The sequence below is a fragment of the Salvia hispanica genome, chromosome 3 (genome assembly GCF_029641045.1).
Source record: "Salvia hispanica isolate PSC_SH4W2 chromosome 3, Shi_PSC_v1, whole genome shotgun sequence".
Taxonomy (NCBI): domain Eukaryota; kingdom Viridiplantae; phylum Streptophyta; class Magnoliopsida; order Lamiales; family Lamiaceae; genus Salvia; species Salvia hispanica.
The window spans coordinates 4179583-4202243 of NC_142694.1; the positions used below are offsets into that span (position 1 = coordinate 4179583).

Below are 22661 nucleotides of genomic sequence, written 5' to 3' on the forward strand. Positions count from 1 at the left end.
TCTTTTTTGTGTCATATTTATGTGCTGTATTTCATTCACTTTTTATTCTCTCCAACTCATCAGTGAGTAAGGTATTAAAAGCGTACATGTATATACCAGGGGAAATATCCCATCTTAGAAAGTGTCAAATGGTACAACATTTTGATTTTGATGATCCAGCACTAGAGCAATAATATATGGGCGATGGATGCATCATCAATCATCATACAACAAAATCCCAATTCCACAGAGAGAATGAACAAAACCAAGGGCACATTTGCTAGTCATGCTACAACTAAAAACAGGAGAATAAATTCTGTCAACTATAATCATCTAATTCTCCACTGCATGTATTCACGTCCTCCTATTTAAAACTTCTCTTCTTATTGAACAAACACCAAGCCATCTGTGATTCGTGTTGTAAAAGCGAGGAAATCACAGTTCACTGGCCCACGAATGATGAAAGAACGATCGATCTATATGATTATACATATGACAGCTTATAAATCTATCTCAGCCACACCTGAAGCTGTGATGTCAAACCTAGAATCATCAGAGACCTGCAGGACTGTAAGAGGCTAAGTGCACAACTAATGTAATCGAGATAGAAAGGAAAGGAAAGCACTAGCGCGGAGGCATTGCTAGTATTGTTAAAGGATTTCTGAGTGTATTCAAAGGATCAGATGGCATTTTCAGAAATGAATAGCATCGAGTGACTCCATGCCTTTCATAGCATTGAGTAACCGGGATTGCTAATAGAAACTAGATAATAGATCTAAGAGATGCATAGAAAGAAGTTAAGAGAGACATCACTGACCAGTTGTTTAGAATCTCAGACTACTAAAGTAGCAAGCATGGCGTGCAACACAGCCCAATAGAGGATTAGTCCAAGACGTAAAGCAGGTTGTCGCATTAGGGCTCGGTCACAGGACATCCTGAAATGATATGTAGATGGAGATGAATATAGGCATAATAAATTTAAAATACAAGATGATATTGAGGCTTACCATAATCCATCAACCAAGTTTGAGACAGGTCTTGTAAATCGCGGGACAATTTTTGATGTGGTCAGCGACTTAAAGCCATGAGCTGAATTGAGAAAACAAGTTGCATTAAAATAGTAGCTTTGAAGAGGTCCAATAAATTCTACATTTTCCACTTTTATTTCCCACTGGCTACACGCAGTTTACCTTTATCGTCATCATCATCCTCCAGCCCCTGACTACTGTCATCCATATCTATTGCAACAGCAACTTGATCATTATTTGGTTTCCGCAAACTGCGAACTTGCGTAGCAATGGTCCCACTAGACGTCCATTTGTTTGCCTGCACCAATCAATACATTGTGTACATGAATATGCCAAGTGACAAAAAAAGCATATAAACAAAGGAAGAAATCAACGAAAAATAGATAACTGGGAGAAAGAAAATAAGTGAGAAAATACAAATAGCAAGACCATCAATAATAGTATATAAATGGGGACCCCAATTCATCAAGTGGCATAGATGTATTTCTAACCATTGATACCTTCTTAAATTGCATTTCTTTTCTGGAGGAATGAAAGCAAGTCAATTTGTTATCATAACTTATATATGACTATAGATGAAAAACGTGTCATACTTCCTAATTCCTATACATGCAGACTTATTCATGTCATTAATGCAATTCGATAAAGAGTAAGGACAGTAGCACAATAACTGAGCAGTATATTTAGCCCAAAAAAAAAAAAAAACAAAGCAGTGTACCGTAGGCTCAACCTCCACAATCTCGGAAGAAGATAATGTAGCCTTATCAGAATCTCCAGAACCTTGAAGCATAACTATTTGAGATTCCATTTCACGTAATGAGTTCTTCAGATGCTGTTCTTTCTGTGTTAGTTCATCCACTTTAGCTCTCTCTTCTTGCAACAGTATATCTCTGTTCTGGGTCGTCACACGAAGATTCTCCAATTCAGACATCAAGTTTAAAATTTTCTTCTGTAATACCTCTTTACATTCGTCGACCAGATGATTCGAATAATCAATAGTCACATCATTGACCAATAAATGAGATACCGAGGAATCAAACCAAGCAAGTACCTCCCGAATCTCATCAGAACTCTTCTTGTTCATTTGTGTGACAGCTAGTGCATCATTAGTGCACCTAGTAACCTCTTGCCTAAGGAAAGAAATCTCTTCCTCTTTATCTTGCAGCTGGGATTGGAGTTTCTCAACCTCAGATAGGAGATTTTCAGAGAGATAATGAACTTCATCAAACTTGCTCACAGTAACAGAAAGCTTCTTTAAAGCTTTAGCACGGGAAGCTTCAAGGTTCTCCAAGTCTTTGTTCTTTTGAAGCAACTCATTTTCAAACCCCGCAATCTTGTTTGCAAGGTTTTCCATTTCCGTCTCCTCTTCATCAAGGGCTTGCATCAGCGCCTCACATTCTGCAGCAGAACATTGAACGAATTAGAATGGGATATTTAACAAGGGCACTTAGTGATCTGCATATAAGCTAAAATAGAGTAGTACTCTATAACTCACCTTGTACTTTTGCAGCTAATTCATCTGTCAGTGAGTTAACTTTCAGCTGCAAATCTGTTGCATTAGTTTCATTAACTTGGAGTTCTGTCAATCTGTGTTCCAAAAACTTGCGCTCCTCGCCCATTGCATCCAACTGCCTCCGTGTATCATCTAGCTCTATCCTTGCTTGCTGAAGGTCAAGTAGATGATTCTTTGCAGTAGCTTCGGCTTCCTTTATCTGATCAACAAGTTCCTTGCAAATTTTCTCTCTCTGGATGTCCTTCTCTTGAAGTTCATTCTGTAAATTCATTATGGTACTCTTCATCTCACTCTGGCCAACTTCCATCACTTTGGCCAACTCATTAGTATGCATGCTTATGGAATCCCCCACAACCAGTGATAGCTTGTCACACATGCTCCTAACTATTTCCTCATTGAAGATACGAGCATCACCAGCGGAAATATTTACTGCAATTTGATTTTGAGAATTTAAGGTTCTAGATGGAGATCTAGATGCCAATGAATTTTCAACCATATGTTCCTCCCAATTTTCAAGTCTTGAAATTGCACTAGCACAGCTTTCAAACAACAATGAAATGTTCCCTTGCAAGATATGCAATCTTGACTCCTTCTCTTTGTCAATTGATTGCAAATGATCAGCATCTCTCTTCACAGATTCATAGAACTCCTTCTCAGAAGCATATTCTCTACGAACACTCATGATGACTTCAGATAACTGAAATGATTCTTCTTGTAATAAACGTGAATGATCATGAATTCTCTCCCGGATAGAATCAATTTGGGTCATAAAAACCTGCACATGAAATACAATGTTAAACTCAGACATTTCATACACTCGATCAGAAAGACCCTAGATACAGAACTGTATGGATTAACAAGTAACTTGCAGGTGCCAGACAAAGATTCCATCAGTTACCCAAACATGAAGGACAATACTGAAACAATACCACCTAAAGAAAAAGCACTGTACCCTATACTGTTATCCTCTTCTCTATGGTAATACAAATGGTTTAAATTTAGTCTTCAAGAACACAATGATGCTCTCCCAAAGCACAGAGTTCAGTCAGAAACACAAACACCTTATAACACATAAAATAAAATACTATAAAATTGTTCTCTTTAGAAATTTAATACTTAAAGGAGGCTATAGCATCACCCCTTAAGTATTACATCCATTCACCAAGAGTGTGCAAGGTTGAGGATAGCGTGGGTTTTAATAGTGCTAGGAAGTTATTTGGTTGGTGTGAGAAAGTCTTTCATCAAGTACAAATAGTGGGTTAAGATGGTGCGCCATGGGTTGTTTTTTTGTACACAGGAGTGTTGTAAAGGTAAATTGTAAGGAGGGATGTCAAAAAAAAAGTTGCACACTATTTGTAGATGCCTAATAAGGACACCGTTGGACAGAGAGAGTATTATTTACAAGCATATAAAAGTCTGATAGCATAATTATTTTACCTTGTTCTCTGATTTTGCTGACAATGTGCCCCCAGGTAAGCTACCAGGAAATAGAGCACCCAGGGCAGGAACGCCATCAAAATCAAAAAATGATTTCATTGTAGCCTTCACGTTGTACAGAACTTCCAAATCTTTAGATAGAACATCCCCCAGTTCTCTGTCAATTGAAGAAAGATCATTTTTCATGTTGTCCACACCAGATTTTAAAACCGTAATTTCAGACATCTGCCTCTCCTTTTCTTCTGATTGTAAGTAAGATAGCTTTTCGAAATGTGCAATAGCTTCATGTTTTGCATTTTCAGCTATTTCTTTTTCCCTGGAAACTTCTGAAAGTTCATTAACAACTTTTGCTAGCTCATCTTGAAGGCCATCATTTCTTTCCTGAACTTCATTCAGCTCAGCAAGCAGCAGTTCAGCTGCTCTTTTAGATTTTCTTGATTCCTGTTCAAGGGAATCCATTCGACCATGCAGATCATGCACAAGCTTGCCTATTTCCTTTATCCTCTCAACTGGATTTACAGAATGAAATTCAAAACCAACATTTATTTCACCCAAAGCATTCGAAATACTGCTCCAGCTATGCTCTTTCTCCTGCATATAGCGTTCAGTTTCTGCCAGGCGATCCCTGAGGAAACTATTTTCAGATTCCGCTTCTTGTACCCTGTCACGGGCAGCAAACAAGTTCTTGATCTGTTCCTCAAATTCAGAAATAGTTTTTTCAGTGTCCTTGGTCTCAGACTTGAGGCGCTCAACCTCAGCATTTAGTTCTTCGATTGATTGCTTCATGACATCTCGCTGTTGCACCAAGGACTTCCCTTTCCTAACAGCAACATTAAGCTTCTCTCTCAAAGAAGCTGATTTACGCTCTTCCTGATTAAGTAGTTCTTCCAATTCTTTCTTTTTTACTTCCAGCCCCTCCAACTCACAGACTAGGGATTGATTGGTCTGCATGTATCTATCTTTCTCCTCCTTCAAGCTCATTAGTTCACCCATACATTCATCTAGTTTTTTGCTCAGAGTCGAGACATCTGGCTCTTCAAAATCTCTGGATGTGTTTGACAGCTCCCCCTTTCCAGTGGCATGCACATCAGTTGAATCTACACTAACAAGCTTCTCAGATAATAGTGTCTTATGTTTCTCTACAAGTTTCCTTATCATTTCTTCGAAATATTCAACCCCCTCCTGATCAAGTTCCACATCTTCAGGACAAGAATCCTGAAGAGCATCATTAACTATTTCCTTTAGTCTTCTAATTGCACCCTCAATACGATCCTTATCTTCCTCCAAGTGAAGTTTCTGTGCTTGTAACGAACTTGATTCATTTTGGAGATTCTCATTTCTAAGAGAAAAATCAGCTATTCTTTTTATGCTTTCATCACTATCTTGTCTCAGCATCTCCAAGTCCTTTGCTAGGATTTCTTTTTCTGCACAAGCCTGTTGGAAGGCTGTCTCAAGCTCAGCTGCTCTTCTTTTTGAATCTTCCACATCAGTACTGAGGGATCCACAAAAGGTCTCCAAGTTATCAATCTTCTGCTGGAGAGAATAAGAGTGGTTTTGTGCCTCTGATAGAGCATTTCCTAACCACTGAATCTTATCATCAGACTCCACAGATCGCAGATGAGATGGCATATCAACTCTGTCCAAAATTTCTTCCCATCGCTGCACAAGGTTGTTCCTTTCCATTAATGACTGTTCAAGCATCTCATTTTGCTCAGCTAAGCCGTAAAATCTGTTTTGTAGTTCTTCATATCTTCTCCTTAAGTCCTCAGCAGAAGTAGGGATTGGCTGCATATCTTCTTTCGAGCCATCTGAACCCCCAAATCCAGCATCAGAATATGAATTTCTCTCAGCTGACCTTCTGTGATCCCATTCACCAAGAGGCAAGGAGTGACTTCCAACTATTTTTGCTAACCAGTCAATCTTTTCAATTATATCTTTGGAGTGGAAGTTCTCTGGAAGCTCTAAATCGTTTAGAATCTCTTCTATTCTCAGTAAGACAGAATCCTTAAGCAGAAATGACTCTCTTAGTGCAGTAGCTGAGTTGCGAATGTATGAGAGCTCAGATTCCAGGGCTTCCATGCGCTCACCTGCCTCAGAGTAGACTTTTACATTTGTTTCGAGTTCATGAAGCCTCTCATCTTTAGAAAGTAATTCTTGGGAACATTTCTCCAGTTCCTTGGACATTTCAGCCAACGATTGCTTGAGACTCTCACGTTGCGAAATAAGGCCTTTCCCCTTTGTAACTGCTATACCTAACTTCTCTCTGAGGGATGATATTCGCTGCTCAGACAGTTCTAACTCAGCAACTTTCTCATTTACTTTAGAATTGAGAGCAATAATAATCTCTTGAGCACTCTTCAGACTGTGCTTAAAAACCAGGTTCTCATTTCTATATTCCATAAGAGATAAGTTCAAGCATTCCACTTCATCCTGCAAATCATGTAATTGCATTTCTAGAGATACACATAAGCTTGAGTCCTGACCAGTTTCTCTGCATTTCTGTACGAGCAAATGAATCAGAGACTCCAGGAGTAAGGCAGGTTCATCCTCACACATAGCTGGCCTCTCCAACGTTACTGATTGTTCGATCTTGCCAATTAACTTGAGAACGGTATCTGATTTCAGACATAACTTTTGCAGTTCGTCAATCTCCCTTGCTGTGTCAGTCATCTGTGAACTGAGTTGTTTATTTGCAGACTCGAGCTCCAACTTCTCACTATAAAGATTTTTCAATTGGTCCAACAGGTCATCAAAAAAATTAGGATGTAAAAGATCCAGCTTTTTATCATCAGCTACGACTTCATCTGCTGCATCTGGGTAATACCCAAATAATGTCCTCATAAGTTCACTGTAAAGTCGATGCAGAATGCTCAGAGCCACATTAGTTTTGTGTTCCATTTCGTGAAAATCCTTTTGAGCAGCCTCGAGTTGACCATGCAAACCCCCAATCACTTTGCGGGCACCATCAACAGAAGCAGCAACACAGCCAACAATATCAGAGTTGCTATTTCCACTAGGAAATGGGTTGCCAGAAATATTCTTTGTCGTCGAATCCAGCAGGCCAACAGTCTGAAGAATCTGAGCTGAAACAGAACTCTGTTCTTCTTGAAGAATCAATTCTCTGTCAGCCACTTCTGACTGGAGTACTTGCAGTTGATTGGAAATTGAAGAAGCCATCTCATCTGAGTCTCTACAGTGTCCCTCCAAATGAACCTGCAGCTCATTAATATGAGCTTGAAAAGCGTTCACCTTCTCTAGAAGATGATGGTTCTCTGATTTTAGAACTGCTTCTTGCTTCTGCATGGTATCACATAGACCAAGAAGTTCATTCTCTATTGCAACAACATGATGGATAAGCTCTCTCATAGCCTCGTAGACAACCATAAGCTCAATGTTTGCTTCTTGTACTTGATCATTGTGCTCTTTCGATGCAGTATAATACTTGCTCAATTCTGTTCCAGAGGCATTAGACAGCAGTTTACTCTGCATACCTCTAAAGAATTCACTGGCATCCTCTGCATCATTTACTAACTCTTTGAGCAATATTTTGAGATTTTGTGCAAACATTTTTGTTCTAACGCATGAATCTTCAGTTGTGCGACCTTCTGATGAAGGGGATATGTCTGAATCTTGGTCATCCTTATATGTGTAACCTTTTGGCTCAAAAGTATGACTCAATTGTGACACTCCAGGGGAAACATCATCCATCGATCTACTCAAAGAAGATGAATCTAAGTGCATTCTGTCAATTTCCCTCTCAAGTTTTTGCACTAGAACTCCTGCTTCCTCCAAGTTCCTTTTTAGTGATAGAAATCCAAATGAGTCATTGTAAATATCCAATTTCGTCTGTTCCCCAGATGACTGATAAGATTTGTGCTCATGCAACGCACCACTATCATTCTTAAGAGCTTGACTTGCAACTTCATCAAACTGAGATGAGATTTTCTCACAGTCGAATTCTTTTATTTTAAACTTGAGAAACTCTAAATCAGCGCAGAGGGATTTCTTTTCTTCAGTATGATGCTTAATGGAAGTTCTGGCTTCTTTTAGATCATTCACTGCCTTACAACATTCTGCTTGCAAAACTGCTTCCAGAACTTTGAACTCCACCAACTCATGATATTGCTTTTCATACTCCCTGAAAATTGTCTTCTGCTCTTCTTCAAGCTTGTTCTTCTCATCACATATGGATGTGATGCGCTCATTTAGAGTGATGATCTCTGTTTGAAGAGTTAGAATCAATTCTTTGCAGTTAATTAATTCTTCCGACATTCTTCCAAACTGATGGTACATTGATACTTTTTCCTCATCGAGATTTTTTCTTTCTTCTGACAAAGATGCCAAAATCTCATTTATGTTTTTGTTTTCCAACCTAAGAACTTCCACTGTATCCTGACACTCTGCCAAATCAGCAAGTAATTTACCATTCTCACTGATCATGCCACTATTTTCCTGCTCGAGTCTTTTCCTGTCATCATGTATCAAATTCTGGAGTGACTCTAAAGAAACTTTGTGCTGATATAATTCCTCGGTGATTTTTTCATTTTCGAGCAAAAAGTTCCTACTCTCCTGTGAAAGTTTGTTTTTCTCCTCAGTCATCACTTTGAAACTTTCATTCAAGTTCACATTTTCAGATTGCAAGGCTTTTACCAAATTCCTGCAGTCAACTAGCTCAGAAAATATGGTTGACATTTCTCCTTGTTTTATTTCTAGCTTATTCTGCAATTCATTAACTTTATCAGCAAAAACTTCAGCCTCAGCTCTTGATAACTGAAGCTGATTCTCGAGCTCTACCTTCTCTGATACAACCTCCTGAAGCTCATTTCTGCACTGCACGATTTCTTTGGCAGTTGTTTCATCGGCATTTCGAGGTTTCTCAACTGATGATTCTCTTGACGCGAATATGTACCTGAATTCATCTTGATCGAGTAGCTGTAAAATTTCTGCAAGCTGGGAAAGTTTGACTAGACTTCCATTCAAAATCGATGACAAGTCTACGTGTTTACATGCTAACACATTTGCAGTATCTCTATTTTCAACCTCATAAGATCTTTCTACCTCGACAAATCCAGAGCTTGCTTGAGTACCTTCTGTATCTGAGACACTAACTGCCTCTGCTTTCTCATCATTTGAACCAAATGACGTACCATCTCTCTCTTGACTCATTGTTGCAGATCTTATGGTCGACGCCAGTGAGGACTCGGTTAAAGGAGAAGTGCCAAAAGAATGTCCATGCGCCTCTTCACCTTCTCCAGCATAATTGGTAACAGAAACAGCCAATGATGCACTGTCAATCTTGTTGAGTTGTGTGGCGGCGGAGATATTCTCCTCATCAAAAGTATTCCCTGAATCAACTTCTCTACTGTCTGTAATAGACTCCGTTGTATCATTTGAAGGAGGAATACTATCTCCATCAAGCAAATTCGCCATGCGGTCATCCATTTGATTTCCACTGGAAAAAGAGCAGCCAACTTCCTGCATTGCCCCTACCAAAATATTATACAGACTTTTAACTCTAACAACAATTAAGAGGCCAAATGAGTAAATTTTAGGGATAGTGTCAAGAGTGAAAGCACAAACCTACATCTTTTACCTGCTCTTCCACATGCTCCCTCTCCAGTCCAGATGAAAAATCAGTGGGTAAACGTAAACTGGAATCTTCTGACATCTCTTCTAAAACCATTGCTGGGATATTAATGGATGTATCCTCGAGAACTAGAGAAGATGATCCATCCTCTAGGGAAGCCGTAATATATACATCATTTCCATTACTAGTGTTATCCATTCCCGATCCCTCTGATGGAAATCCAGCAGCATCCAATAGACATGCTATTCCAACTTTACCCTTTCCTGAAGGATCTTTATCTGCAACCGGACTGTCACTTGTTACTGAATCTACTCTAGAAGCAGCATCGCTCGCCACTGTATCCACTCTAGAAACTGAGTCTGGTAAAGCAGTAGTATCTTCTGCATCATGCTTGAATCTCTCTCCATCTGCATCATTTTGCTGCTCTACTGCTGTGTCATTGGAAGTGCCTCCTATTACATCATGCTCTGAAATAGCAGTAGCTGTATCAATTGCCTCTGCAACCACACCAGAACTTGACTCTGAAAAATCAACAGTTTCACTTGCATCATGCTTGGATAATACTACATCTGGAACATTTTGCTCTGTCACAGCTGCTTCAGCAACTGTGTCTGCCTTCCGGTCACGCCCAGATTTACCACCTTTGCCCGACGACTTGCTATTATTTCCTTTATTATCCTTCTTCTTCCTGAACTGTTGAAGCTGGCATACGATGAAACATGTCATCACAAGTGATTGTAATAAGTAAATGATAGTAATAAAGTAGCTAAAGTCAAGAGAAAGTAATGTAGGAAAGAGAATGATGTAGAATAAAGTCTTATCTACATTATTCACTCTCTTACTTTCTCTCGACTTTAACTATTTATTATCATTTTTCCAAAACGGGTGTAAAAAAGAAACGCCTCAACTACCTTGGGATGGAGGCAGGGGCGGATCTAGTAGCCCATATGAGGGGTATTTGCCCCACCTCAAATTTTCTACTCCGTATATATATATATTGCCGATTATAAAACTTATTTCTTTTATTTTTTCACTAAATGCCCCTCCTCAAATTCTTAAATTTTCTTCGTAACTTTGCCCCCTTCCCTACAAAATCTTGGCTCCGCCCCTGGACGGAGGGAGTATTAATAATTGAACTTTTTTTGTGAATAGTCCACAATTAGTAGAAATGTAATACTCTTTCCTAACATTTCCAATATAAACCTACGAAGTTAAACATCTAAAATGGTTGTTTTATACACCATAGGTCAAACATTATTCTGACTCTGAGCATATTAAACCACCATAGTAGTAAAGGCAGCACCCTCTCAACTATGGATATACTAAAAGGTTTTAGATGTCGATTCAGTTTTTCAAAAATATGAAAACTAATTTTGAAGAATTTCTCAACACTTAAATGAATGGATTGGGTGGTGTATACTGTATATAGTAAAATGCTAAAGAGGCAGTTCAAGAATAAAAGGACCGACCCATTCACCAAGCACTTTCATCCAAACATAAAAGCGCACAAATATGCGTTTATCTTATATATGCCGCCTAAACTCTTCTGTTAACGAAAAAAATAATTAAATTTAACAAACTCTACGGATAAAGCTCCAAACTAGCATAAGCTTTAAGTTCATGTTTCTACACAGATAATCACATATGTGAATGAAGCTTAACATTCAATGTATATTTATTCGTTCTCATCCCTAAAATTAACCATACATGAAACTCATATTCCCCATCATATGCAACATTCAATCAAAAAAATTGCTCAGAATAGAATAAATCAGTTACCTTCTTCCGTCCGGCAGCGAGCAGATCATCTCGGCTCTTGTTATTATCCATTCAATCCAATTCAATATGCTCTCAACAGCTACCTATAACCATTGGATTAAACAGATTGCTGCTCTACAAACCCCTAGAAAAGGAGGAAACATTAGTGAATTGTTCAATTCAAAATGTTAGCGAATTGAACAAATTGAGAAAAATCAGATTTCAGTTTCAATATCTAGTTGGAAATGATCGAATACATTCTCACCCGATTGAACGGCTCGTTTGGTGAGGTGAATGTCGAGTGTAATTGAATATACCGCTCTCTTAGATCTGAAGCTATGATTTTTTTTTTATTTTCTTTTTTTTTCAAAATTCTTTCTGAAATCGGCATGCGTTTCAGTTTACGTGTCACCGAACCAGTATTAACTAATTAGAATACATTATCTGCCCTACCTATCAATTTGCATAATTGTAACCCCGGTCATATTCTAATGCTTATAGCACCCCTAATCTAAAATCAATATCAAATTTCTATTTTCAGATTTTAAAATGAGTGAATGAGATTAAATCTTACGAATCTTAATAAATAGTAGACAAAATATCAACAAAAGGATAATATCATCATTATATTATCATATGATAATTTTCGTGAATGTTTTTTATATCAAGATAGTGTATTACAAATATCAACAATATGACATAAGAATATCAACACTAGTACAAGAAAATATCAACACATATTTATTGAGATTTTTACATGGTTTTATTGAGATTTTTACATGGTTTTATTGAGATTTTTTTTGATGTATTTGTTGATAAAAATCTGGTTATCAACATTTACGAAAACTAAAATAAAAAATATCAAATTTCATCATCCGAACGTTGTCAGAAAATATGCAATTGAGATCTTGTTGGAATCCTTATAAAATTATCTTTAATTTGATATACTTTTTGCAAAAAAATAATTTAAATTGAGAGAGTTACGTACATTTAAAGTTTTAAGATAATTTTAATGAGAGGGGATCGACATTAATACCCTATAATTTTATTTATTAATTTTTCTTAATTAAAAATATAATTCATGTGACATTATTTCAACCATTAGATCTTCTAATCTCATAGCTAAAATTTAATCTTAGTTTATGATTGCTAATTAGTTAGCCATTGATCACTCTCCACGTATATTATTACATAATTTCATAATTGAATAAGGTGTGGAGGAACATTTTGAGTAATGGTAGGGATGGAAATGGTTTTTACCTGATTATAAATTATAAATATATTAAAATTACACTAAATACATAAAAAAATAAAAAATAAATAAACAATACTGAATTAATTTAAGAAGGAATAAATTTTACTAATGAAGTAGTACTAGTAATTGGGCTTACCCCATTGGGCTTACTCAGGAAAACAGTTCAATGGGCTTACCTCATTGGGCCCTTACTGCAATGATTTTGAAGGATATAAATACACCTAAATAGGAGTGAGATCTTATTCAAACATTTTGGAACATCGTATAGGAATTCAAACCTTAAATATGCTGATTACCTAAGTCCATATGAACCAAAAGAGGTGGCAAATAGCGAATTCGCAATCAATATACAAAATTACAAATATAACGTGACAAATACCTATTTTGCAACCAAGTAAAGGAAAATTGTGAAAGCTGGCACTGACAATGTAGTGTTAGAATTGTCATCTAAAACGTAATCAAATTTGGACTTTGCCTAAATTTGCAAATTAGCTTATAGTTTATCTCTTCTTCTGTCACTACTTTTTATTTCTTGTCCAAATCATTCTATCATATCCTTGTAGGATCCACAGGACAATATAGTAAAGTTCCCAACTGAGGCAATTTTTTGTCTTGAGACACTATTAAGGGCAAAATATCTCAATACTTAACGATATGAAAAAAATCGATTTTGATAACCGTAGTTGTTTTCATTTTAATGGAGTAGATTTTAGACTGTAACCAAAAACAAATTTACAAATGGACGCATATCCTAGATATTTAGGGTTTAGTGATTGATTACCATTTTTAGGAAAAAAACAACATATTCCCTCCGGATGCCATTAGAATTCTTGATTTATAGTATTATTTTAGTTCGTCCGTCATAAGATGGTTCAATTTTACTATAAATGGTAGGTAGACTTTACTTCTATTAACCCATTTCACTTAGATTATATTATTAAACTAATACTCCATCCATTCCACAATAAGAGTTTTATTTTTCCATTTCGGTTCGTCTCACAATAAGAATCAGATTTCACTTTTAGTATAAATGGTAACTAGGCCCCACATTTCACCAACTTACCACTCACATTTTATTATTAAACTAATATAATAAGTGAAACTCAGTATTTCACTGACTTATTCAATCTTACTTTTCTTTACATTTCTTAAAACTCGTGTCATAATCAAATAGAACTTCTATTGCGGGGCGGAGGAGAAACAAAAATGGATCTCACATTCCACCACCTGTTCTCCCTCACTTTACTTTACATTTTATTAAAACTCGTGTCGAACTCAAATGGAACTACCAATAAAAGAGAGAGTAGTACTACCTTTATTACTCCTAATTACTCTCTTCTCATTTCCCTACTTGATTCTTTCTCTTACTTATATCATCTTTTCTAATTGAAACTCAGGACTAAAATAAATTAGTCTTTTCTTTGCCACCACTCATAGAATTCACCTCTTATCCATAACTTGCCTAAATCTTCCAATGTCCTATATATAACCTTACCTCGTACTCACATGATCAAACCTCAAAGCATCCTAAACACACCACATAAATCCAAACCGAAAGAAATGGATCCAAAAACAGAACACAAACCACACTGCCTAATCCTTCCATACCCAAGCCAAGGCCACATAAACCCCATGATCCAATTCTCCAAACGCTTAGCCCACAAAGGCATCACAATCACCTTCGCCGTACCGCAAGGCGTCCTCACCTCTTCCGCCGCCGGCAACAATATCGCCGTCGAGACCATCTCCGACGGCTACGACTCCACCGCCGCCAGAGTCGACGCCGACCCTCGGGAGCATCTACTCAGCTTCAAAACGGCCGGGACGGAGTCAACTACCCGACTCATCGAGAAGCTTCGAGAAGGGGGCCAGCCCGTGGACTGCGTCGTCTACGACGCCTTCATGCCGTGGGGGCTGGCCGTGGCGAAGAGTAAGGGCCTGTTTGGTGCGGTCTTCTTCACGCAGACGAGCTCTGTGAATGTGATCTACTACAATGTGTTTAAAGGGTTGCTCAAAGTTCCGGTTTCGGAGAGGGAGATCGTGCTTCCCGGGCTGCCGCCGTTGGCGGTCTCAGATTTGCCGTCGTTTATTGTTGATCCGGAGAAGTATCCGGGCGCGTTGGAGCTGCTGGTGGGTCAGTTTGAAGGTGTGGAGGATTCTGATTTCGTGTTCGTTAACTCGGTCTACGAGCTCGAGGAAGAGGTACGTGGCTAGTCTTTTAGAATAAGTCGTCCAGTTGGATTGGATTTGAAAGAAAACGGAATATGATTATGAGATTTTTTTTGCTTGGTAGGTTTTGTTTTCTAAGTCACATGTTGTATAGAATTGGACTAATTTGGGACATCTATTAATTATGATCATCCTTAAATATGATATAATTAGGTTTGAGATAAAGCAAAATTTAAAGATTGCCATAGTTAGCAGATTCAACACCTCATGTTAATGTGGCTAATTTTCTACAGGGTGGTCGTCCGCATTAATTGATTACTTAAATAGAGATTAATTGAAGTTTTGATTTAATTCTGTTAAGTGGTACCTTCGTGAGCCTTTATTTATGTGCTAAATTAGTATTCCTCATTCACCTCAGAAATTTTCACTGATCTGGTAGCTAATTAACATATCAAAATAGAAATACAGCTTGGAACGTATCAACTCATACGTGGCATAGAGCAGGATTTCAGAATCTCTTTTCTATGATGATATATTGAGTTTTGATACGATATGTAACAATTATTGAAGTGGAGTACTAACTTATTTACTTGGAATCTTGTTTCAGGCAAATGAGTGGATGAAAAAATCAATGTCAGTAAAAACAATTGGACCAGCCATACCTTCTATCTATCTAGACAAAAGAATACCACACGACAAAAGTTATGGTCTTAGTTTGTTCAAATCAGATGACATTTACATGAGATGGCTACAACAAAGATCACCTAAATCAGTTATATACGTCTCCTTTGGTAGTATTGCCAAATTGGAAAAGCATGAAATGGAGGAATTGGCAACGGCTCTTAAGCTAACCGGCAAACACTTCCTATGGGTGGTCCGATCCTCGGAGGTGTCGAAGCTCCCGGAAAATTTCGCGGACGAAGCCTCGGGTAAGGGGCTAATCGTGTCATGGTGCTCGCAGCTTGAGGTACTTGCTCATGAAGCCATAGGATGCTTTGTGACACACTGTGGGTGGAACTCGACTCTGGAGGCGCTGAGCCTCGGGGTCCCGATGGTGGGGGTCCCGTGGTGGAGTGATCAGGCTACGAATGCGAAGTTTGTTATGGATGTTTGGAAGATGGGAGTGAGGGCTTATCCCAATGATGGAGGTGTTGTTGGGCATGAGGAATTGGTTCGTTGTGTAAATTGTGTGATGGAGGGAGAGGGAGCGGAAGAGATAAGAGAGAATGCAAGGAAATGGAAGGAATTGGCAAAGGGAGCTATTGATGAAGGGGGGAGTTCAGATAGAAATATTCAAGAATTTGTTTCTAATACGATGGGAGGAGCCATGTCAAAAAAATAATCAGATTCTTGATTATCAATGTATCTTTAGCAAATAATTGGAAATGATGGAGTATTAACTATTAATAATTGAACTTTTTTTGTGAATAGTCCACAATTAATAGAAATACTAATATTTCCTAACATTTCCGTTGTTGACCTACGAAGTTAAACATTTAAAATGGTTGTTTTATACACCATAGGTCAAACATTATTCTTACTCTGAGCATATTAAACCACCATTAGTAATAAAGGCAGCACCCTATCAACTATGTATAAACTACAAGGTTTTAGATGACAATTCAGTTTTTAAAAAGTATGAAAACTAAATTTTAAAAAATTGAATAGTATTTTCCAGAAGACTGACATAGTGACACCACAGACAGAAGAACATCTCAACACTTAACTGAATGAACTGCGTATATAAAACCTAAAATGTTAAAGAGGCAGTTCCAAAAAATAAAGGGAACAAAAAAGCCATTCACCAACCACTTTATGTGAATATCAAATTTCATCCACGCATAAAAGTGCACAAATATGCGTTTATCCTATATCTACCGAAACTCTTCTGTTAACGAAAACAAGAATTGAATTTAACAGACTCTACAGATAAAGCTCCAAACCAGCGTAAGCTTAAGTTCATGTTTCTACACAGATAATCACAATTCACACATGTGAATGATGTTTAACATTGTATGCATATTTATTCGTTCTCATCCATTTCCTAAAACTAAACCATAAATAAAACTAATATTCCCCATAATATGCTACATTCAATTAAAAAAATGCTCAGAATTCCATCTAAAACGCTTAATATGATATTGCTGGATACACCCCTAATATTGCTGGGTAGCGTGCCACGTGGCCGCACGAGGTTGGTGGTACATTGTCACTCTAACTATGGTTGCATCCTAATGCTCCCCGGGCTCCCATTCAAACATTTAGGAATACCAAATGAAAATCCAAACCTTAAATAAATTGACTACCTAAGTCATATGACCAGAAGAGGAGGCAAATAGCGAATTTGCAAGCAATAGAAAATTACTACTCCCTCCGTCGTCACACTTGTGGGACGGTACGAGATTTTATAAGATTTTGTTTTGTGTGTTAAATGGAGAGAGAAAATATAATTTTTATATTCATGTGAGAGAGAACATTTTTCAAAAAGGGAAATGTGACAACTTTTGTTGGACAAACTAAAAAGGAGAATGTGACATTTTTCGTGTGACAGAGGGAGTACAAAAAGATAATGTCACAAACACCTATTTTGCAACCAGTGTAGGAAAATTGTGAAAGCTGACACCAGCAATGTAGTGTTCGAATTGTCATCCTAAAACCTAATCTAATTTGGACTTTAATTTGCCCAACTTTGCGCTAATATTTTCTTGTAGGATCCACATGTTGACGACAGTATAGGGAAGTTCCCAATGAGACACAACATTTTTGTCTTTGAGACACTTATAACAAAATGAAAAAAAAACAATTTTGATCAATCGTAGTTGTTTTCATTTTAAGATGATTTTAAGATGCTGGTAGACTGTAACCAAAAACAAATTTACAAACGGACGCATATCAAAGCAATATTTAGATTTTGTGTTTCACTATTTTTAATTAATTTTTCATTTTCATAAAAAAAAATACTCCTCCCATCCCACCACAAGTTATCAATTTGTTATTTTGAGTTATCCCAACAGACACTATTCCACCACAATTGATCAATTTCATTTTTTAGCCAAAAACAAAACTTCAACCATATCTTAATTTATTCTCTCTCTTACTTTATTCTCTCTTTATTTTTCTTACTTTTTATCTCTCATACTTTACTCTCTCCACTTTAACTCAATATATATCATTTTCTTAATTCTTGTGTCCAAAAGAAATCTATCACTTATAATAGGACAAAAGGAATATTAATTTTCTCTTACTTTATTATTTTTCATGTTTTATTATTTCTTATACTTACTTTTTTTCATTTATTTTTTATTTTTTATTTTATTTTATTTTATCTCCAATGTCATCATAGTTTACCAAAATAAATCACTCACTTGTAGCAAGCCAAGGAAGGTATTTCACATCCATCCAAATTAATATTTTTACAACAACTCATTCAATAATTCGCTTGTAGGATCCACTGTCATGATTAATGAAAAACACATTAATTTGGGATTCACGTGTCTCCATGTGTTGCAATTTCCCTTGTAGGATCCACATTTTGATAGGATCATAGGACAAAATAGTGAAGTTTCCAAATGAGACACGACTTTGGTACTGAGACACTATTACCTGGTCGAATTTTTTCAATACTTTAACAAAATGGGAAAAAGAATTCAAAAAATAAATTTTCATAATCGTACGTAGTTGTATCATTTTAATAGGACTACAGACTGTAACGAAAAACAAATTTTGTAAAGGACGCCTATCCAAGCAATATTTACATATTTTATGTTTCATTATAAGTGATTAATTCTCATTTTTAGAAAAAAAAAAACATACTTACTTCTATTTTTTTTCTTTTACTTTATTATTTCTCTTAATTACTTTTTCTTTTTTTCAATTCTTTATTTTATTCTCTCTTTTACTTTATTTGATTTATCCATTTAACTCGATAATTGTCATCGTAGTTCACCTTTTAGCCATAACTTATGCCCAAAATAAATCTGTTAACTTGTAGTGACACCGAAGAAGAACTAATCTTTATGTCACCTCTTTCCAAACATTTTTACAACCACTCATAGAGAATTCACCTCTTATCCATATCTTGCCTAAATCTTCCAATGTTCTATATATAACCTTACCTAGTACACATGATCACACACCCAACCATCCCAAATCCAAACCCAAAGAAATGGAACAAAAAACAGAAGACAAACCACACTGCCTAATCCTGCCATACCCAAGCCAAGGCCACATAAACCCCCTGATCCAATTCTCCAAACGCTTAGCCTACAAAGGCATCACAATCACCTTCGCCGCACCACAAGACATCCTCTCCTCCGCCGCCGCCGACATCTCCGCCTCCATCGCCGTCGAGTCCATCTCCGACGGCTACACCTCCGCCGCCGCCAGAGCCGACGCCGACCCTCGGGAGTATCTAGCCACCCTCAAAAGGGAAGGGACGGAGTCAACGTCCCGCCTCATCGAGAAGCTTCGAGAAGGCCCGGGCCGGGCCGTGGACTGCGTCGTCTACGACGCCTTCCTGCCGTGGGGGCTGGCCGTGGCGAAGAGCAAAGGCCTGTTTGGTGCGGCCTTCTTCACGCAGCCGAGCTCTGTCAATGTTGTCTACTACAACGTGTTTAAAGGCTTGCTCAAAGTTCCGGTTACGGAGAGGGAGATCGTGCTTCCCGGGCTGCCGCCGTTGGCGATCTCGGATCTGCCGTCGTTTGTTGTTGATCAGGAGAAGCATCCGGGATTGTTGGAGCTGGTGATGGGTCAGTTTGATGGTGTGGAGGATTCTGATTTCGTGTTCGTTAACTCGATTTACGAGCTTGACAAAGAGGTATGTGGCTAGTCTTTTGGAATAAGTCATCTGAGTTGGATTGGATTTGGAAGAAAACGGAATATACTTGTTAGATTTTTATTTTTGCTTGGTTGATTTTGTTTTCAACGTCACATGTGGTATAGAATTGGAATAATTTGGGATATCTGTTAATTATCATCCCTAAATATGGTATAATTAGGTTTGAGATAAAGCAAAATTTTAAGATTGCCATAATTCGAAGATTCAACATCTCATACTAATGAGGCTAACCTTCTAGCTACAGGGCCGTCCGCACGGTGCGACCGCAACTTGTGGTTAAATTATTTGTATTAATTGATTACTACTATTAAATAGAGGTTAATTGAAGTTTTGATTTAATTCTCTTAAGTCGCAATTGAAATTTGAATAGGAAAGATGCAGCAGAGCTAGAGAGTCTCTCTTTCTAATTTAATATGGCTCAGATTTTTTCACTAATCTGGATTTTGGAAACTCTGTTCTATATATATATATATACCATATATAGATCGTCTTGTTAGATTGAGATTTATGAACCTAATTGAGAATTGGGATGCAATTTCAGTCACTCATCCAGAATATTTGTAAAATGTCAAGTAGTTTATGTCAACACGGGGGCATAATTGTAATTTTATTAATTTTATTTATTTATTTTTTAAAAAAAAATTAATTTTTTTTAAATTTTTTAAATTTTTTTTTAAATTTTTATTTATTTATTTTTGATAAATTTTAAAAAAAATATTTAATTTTTTTTATTTTTTATGTCAACTACATATACAATTCATGTCAACTACACTCCAAATGTCAACAACTTTATTCAATAAATACTACTCCCTCCGTCCCCGATTAAGAGTCACACTTGCATTTCTGCACTCATTTTGTAAAATTAATAATAAATAGTTAAAGTCATAAATAGTAAAATAAGATAGAGAATAAGGTATAGAAGAGTCTTCTTTACATTATTCTCTCTCTTACTTTACTATTTTTCCAGTTTAACTATTTATTATCATTTTTACAAAATGAGTGCAGAAATTCAAGTGTGACTCTTAATCGGGGACGGAGGGAGTATTTGACATAAATTGTACATGTAGTTGACATTATATTATATAGTTAACATGGATTGTATATGTAGTTGACATAGATTATACACATAGTTGACATTATATGTGTAGTTGACATGAATTGTACACATAGTTGACATTATATGTGTGTAGTTGACATGAATTGTATATGTAGTTGAAAAATAAAAATAAAAAATTTTAAAAAAAATTTTTAAAAAAAATTAAAAATTAAAAAAAAAAATTAATAAAAATTTAAAATTTTAAAAAAATATTTATTGAATAAAATATACCATGATATTACCATTCTTCCCTTTCATAATTAATTAATCTAAAGATATTTTCCATGTGGAAAAATCTGGACCACTCATTTATATTAAATGAGTGGCTAATATTGCATCTCATTTCTCAATTAGTATAAAAAATCTCTATTGATCACAACCCTGTATATATATATACACGATGATATATTGTAAATCACAAATTTTAAAGTAACTTATGTACTTGGAATCTTTGTTTCAGGCAAATGAGTGGATGAAAAAATCAATGGCAGTTAAAACAATTGGACCAGCCATACCTTCTATCTACCTAGACAAAAGAGTACCACATGACAAAAGTTATGGTCTTAGTTTGTTCAAACCAGATGACATTTGCATGAGATGGCTACAACAAAGATCACCTAAATCAGTTATCTACGTCTCCTTCGGTAGTATTGCCAAATTGGAAAAGCATGAAATGGAGGAATTGGCAACGGCCCTTAAGCTAACCGGAAAACACTTCCTATGGGTGGTCCGATCCTCGGAGGTGTCGAAGCTCCCGGAAAATTTCGTGGACGAAGCCTCAGGTAAGGGGCTAATCGTGTCATGGTGCTCGCAGCTAGAGGTACTTGCTCATGATGCCATAGGATGTTTTGTCACACACTGTGGGTGGAACTCGACTCTGGAGGCACTGAGCCTCGGGGTTCCGATGGTGGGGGTCCCCTGGTGGAGTGATCAGGCTACGAATGCAAAATTTGTGATGGATGTTTGGAAAGTGGGAGTAAAGGCTTGTCCTAATGAAGAAGGTGTTGTTGAGCATGAGGAGTTGGTTAGTTGTGTGAAGCATGTGATGGAGGGGGAGAGAGCGGAAGAGATTAGAGAGAATGCAATGAAATGGAAGGAGTTGGCAAAGGGAGCTGTTGATGAAGGGGGGAGTTCTGATAGAAATATTCAAGAATTTGTTTCTATTATGATGGGTACACAATCACAAAAATAATCGGATTCTTGATTATCAGTGTATCTTTAGTAATTAGTTGAAAATTTCATGTATTTTGGTGAAAGATTGATATGAACTTGTATCTCATTATATATGTAATAAATGGGAATTGTTGTAACCAGATAGTACATTATAAAACTAGGATAAACTCAGATCCGGCTTAAACACCCAAAATTCGAATGTTCGTGTAAGAATTGAAAATTAGAATCCAATTATGTTTCAATCCGATTAATCCACATTCAAAATAATGTGTAATTTGACTACCTAAGTCCATACGTACCAAAATAAAGTATATATAAGACGGCAAATACCTATTTTGTAATCAACAGAGGAAATTTGTGAAATCTTAACACCGGCAAATGTAGTGTTCGAATTGTCATCTAAAGACCTAATCATTTTGGACTTTGCTCAAATATGCAATATAGCCTATATATGTCTCTTTCTATATCATAACTTCTTATGTACCCGATCACTCTATTATTTCCTCGCCATGGTCCACATATTGACAGGACAAGATAGGGAAATTCCCACTAGGACACGATTATGGTCAAAATAGCTCAATACTTTAACGAAATGAAATTTGATTTTAACCATTAGTAGATGTTTTCATTTTAATGAGATACGGTAACAAAAACTAAATTTAGAAACGGACGCACTATCCTAACATTACTTAGACGTTTTGTGCCGTATCTCCTACGTTGCTACTAGTTTGAACTACTAATCTTTAGGTCACTTTGATCCAAAAATAATTACAAGCAACGGCAGATTTACTCTCAAACTATTTTTGCACATGCTGAAGTATTAAATTTA

At 36.8% G+C, this 22661-nt stretch overlaps 3 protein-coding genes across 9 annotated transcripts; 2 read left to right on the top strand and 1 right to left on the bottom strand.

Moving 5' to 3' along the window:
* Positions 1-67: 67 nt before the first annotated feature.
* On the bottom strand, positions 68-11719 carry LOC125215182 (uncharacterized). 7 transcript variants are annotated; one of them, XM_089068300.1, is made up of 10 exons: positions 11568-11719; positions 11324-11447; positions 9551-10246; positions 3958-9432; positions 2503-3295; positions 1726-2405; positions 1170-1305; positions 987-1068; positions 797-914; positions 68-547 (listed from the first exon to the last, which is right to left on the bottom strand). In XM_089068300.1, exons 2-9 carry the CDS (start codon positions 11372-11374, stop codon positions 812-814), a joined length of 8016 nt encoding a protein of 2671 aa, XP_088924426.1. In that variant the 5' UTR covers positions 11375-11447; positions 11568-11719; the 3' UTR covers positions 68-547; positions 797-811. The 7 variants fall into 7 exon arrangements, with proteins under 7 accessions (XP_088924426.1, XP_088924425.1, XP_088924424.1 ...); XM_089068299.1 differs by having other exon boundaries at positions 9542-10246; XM_089068298.1 differs by having other exon boundaries at positions 1738-2405; positions 3958-9443; positions 9538-10246.
* A 2349-nt stretch (positions 11720-14068) lies between these two features.
* Positions 14069-16192, top strand: LOC125212486 (mogroside I-E synthase-like). Its single transcript, XM_048112675.2, has 2 exons — positions 14069-14759; positions 15334-16192. The coding sequence occupies exons 1-2, from the start codon at positions 14118-14120 to the stop codon at positions 16066-16068; spliced, it is 1377 nt and encodes a 458-aa protein (XP_047968632.2). The 5' UTR covers positions 14069-14117; the 3' UTR covers positions 16069-16192.
* A 2654-nt stretch (positions 16193-18846) lies between these two features.
* Positions 18847-21969, top strand: LOC125211765 (mogroside I-E synthase-like). The gene is made up of 2 exons (XM_048111684.2): positions 18847-19542; positions 21120-21969. Exons 1-2 carry the CDS (start codon positions 18892-18894, stop codon positions 21849-21851), a joined length of 1383 nt encoding a protein of 460 aa, XP_047967641.1. The 5' UTR covers positions 18847-18891; the 3' UTR covers positions 21852-21969.
* The last annotated feature ends 692 nt before the right edge of the window (positions 21970-22661 follow it).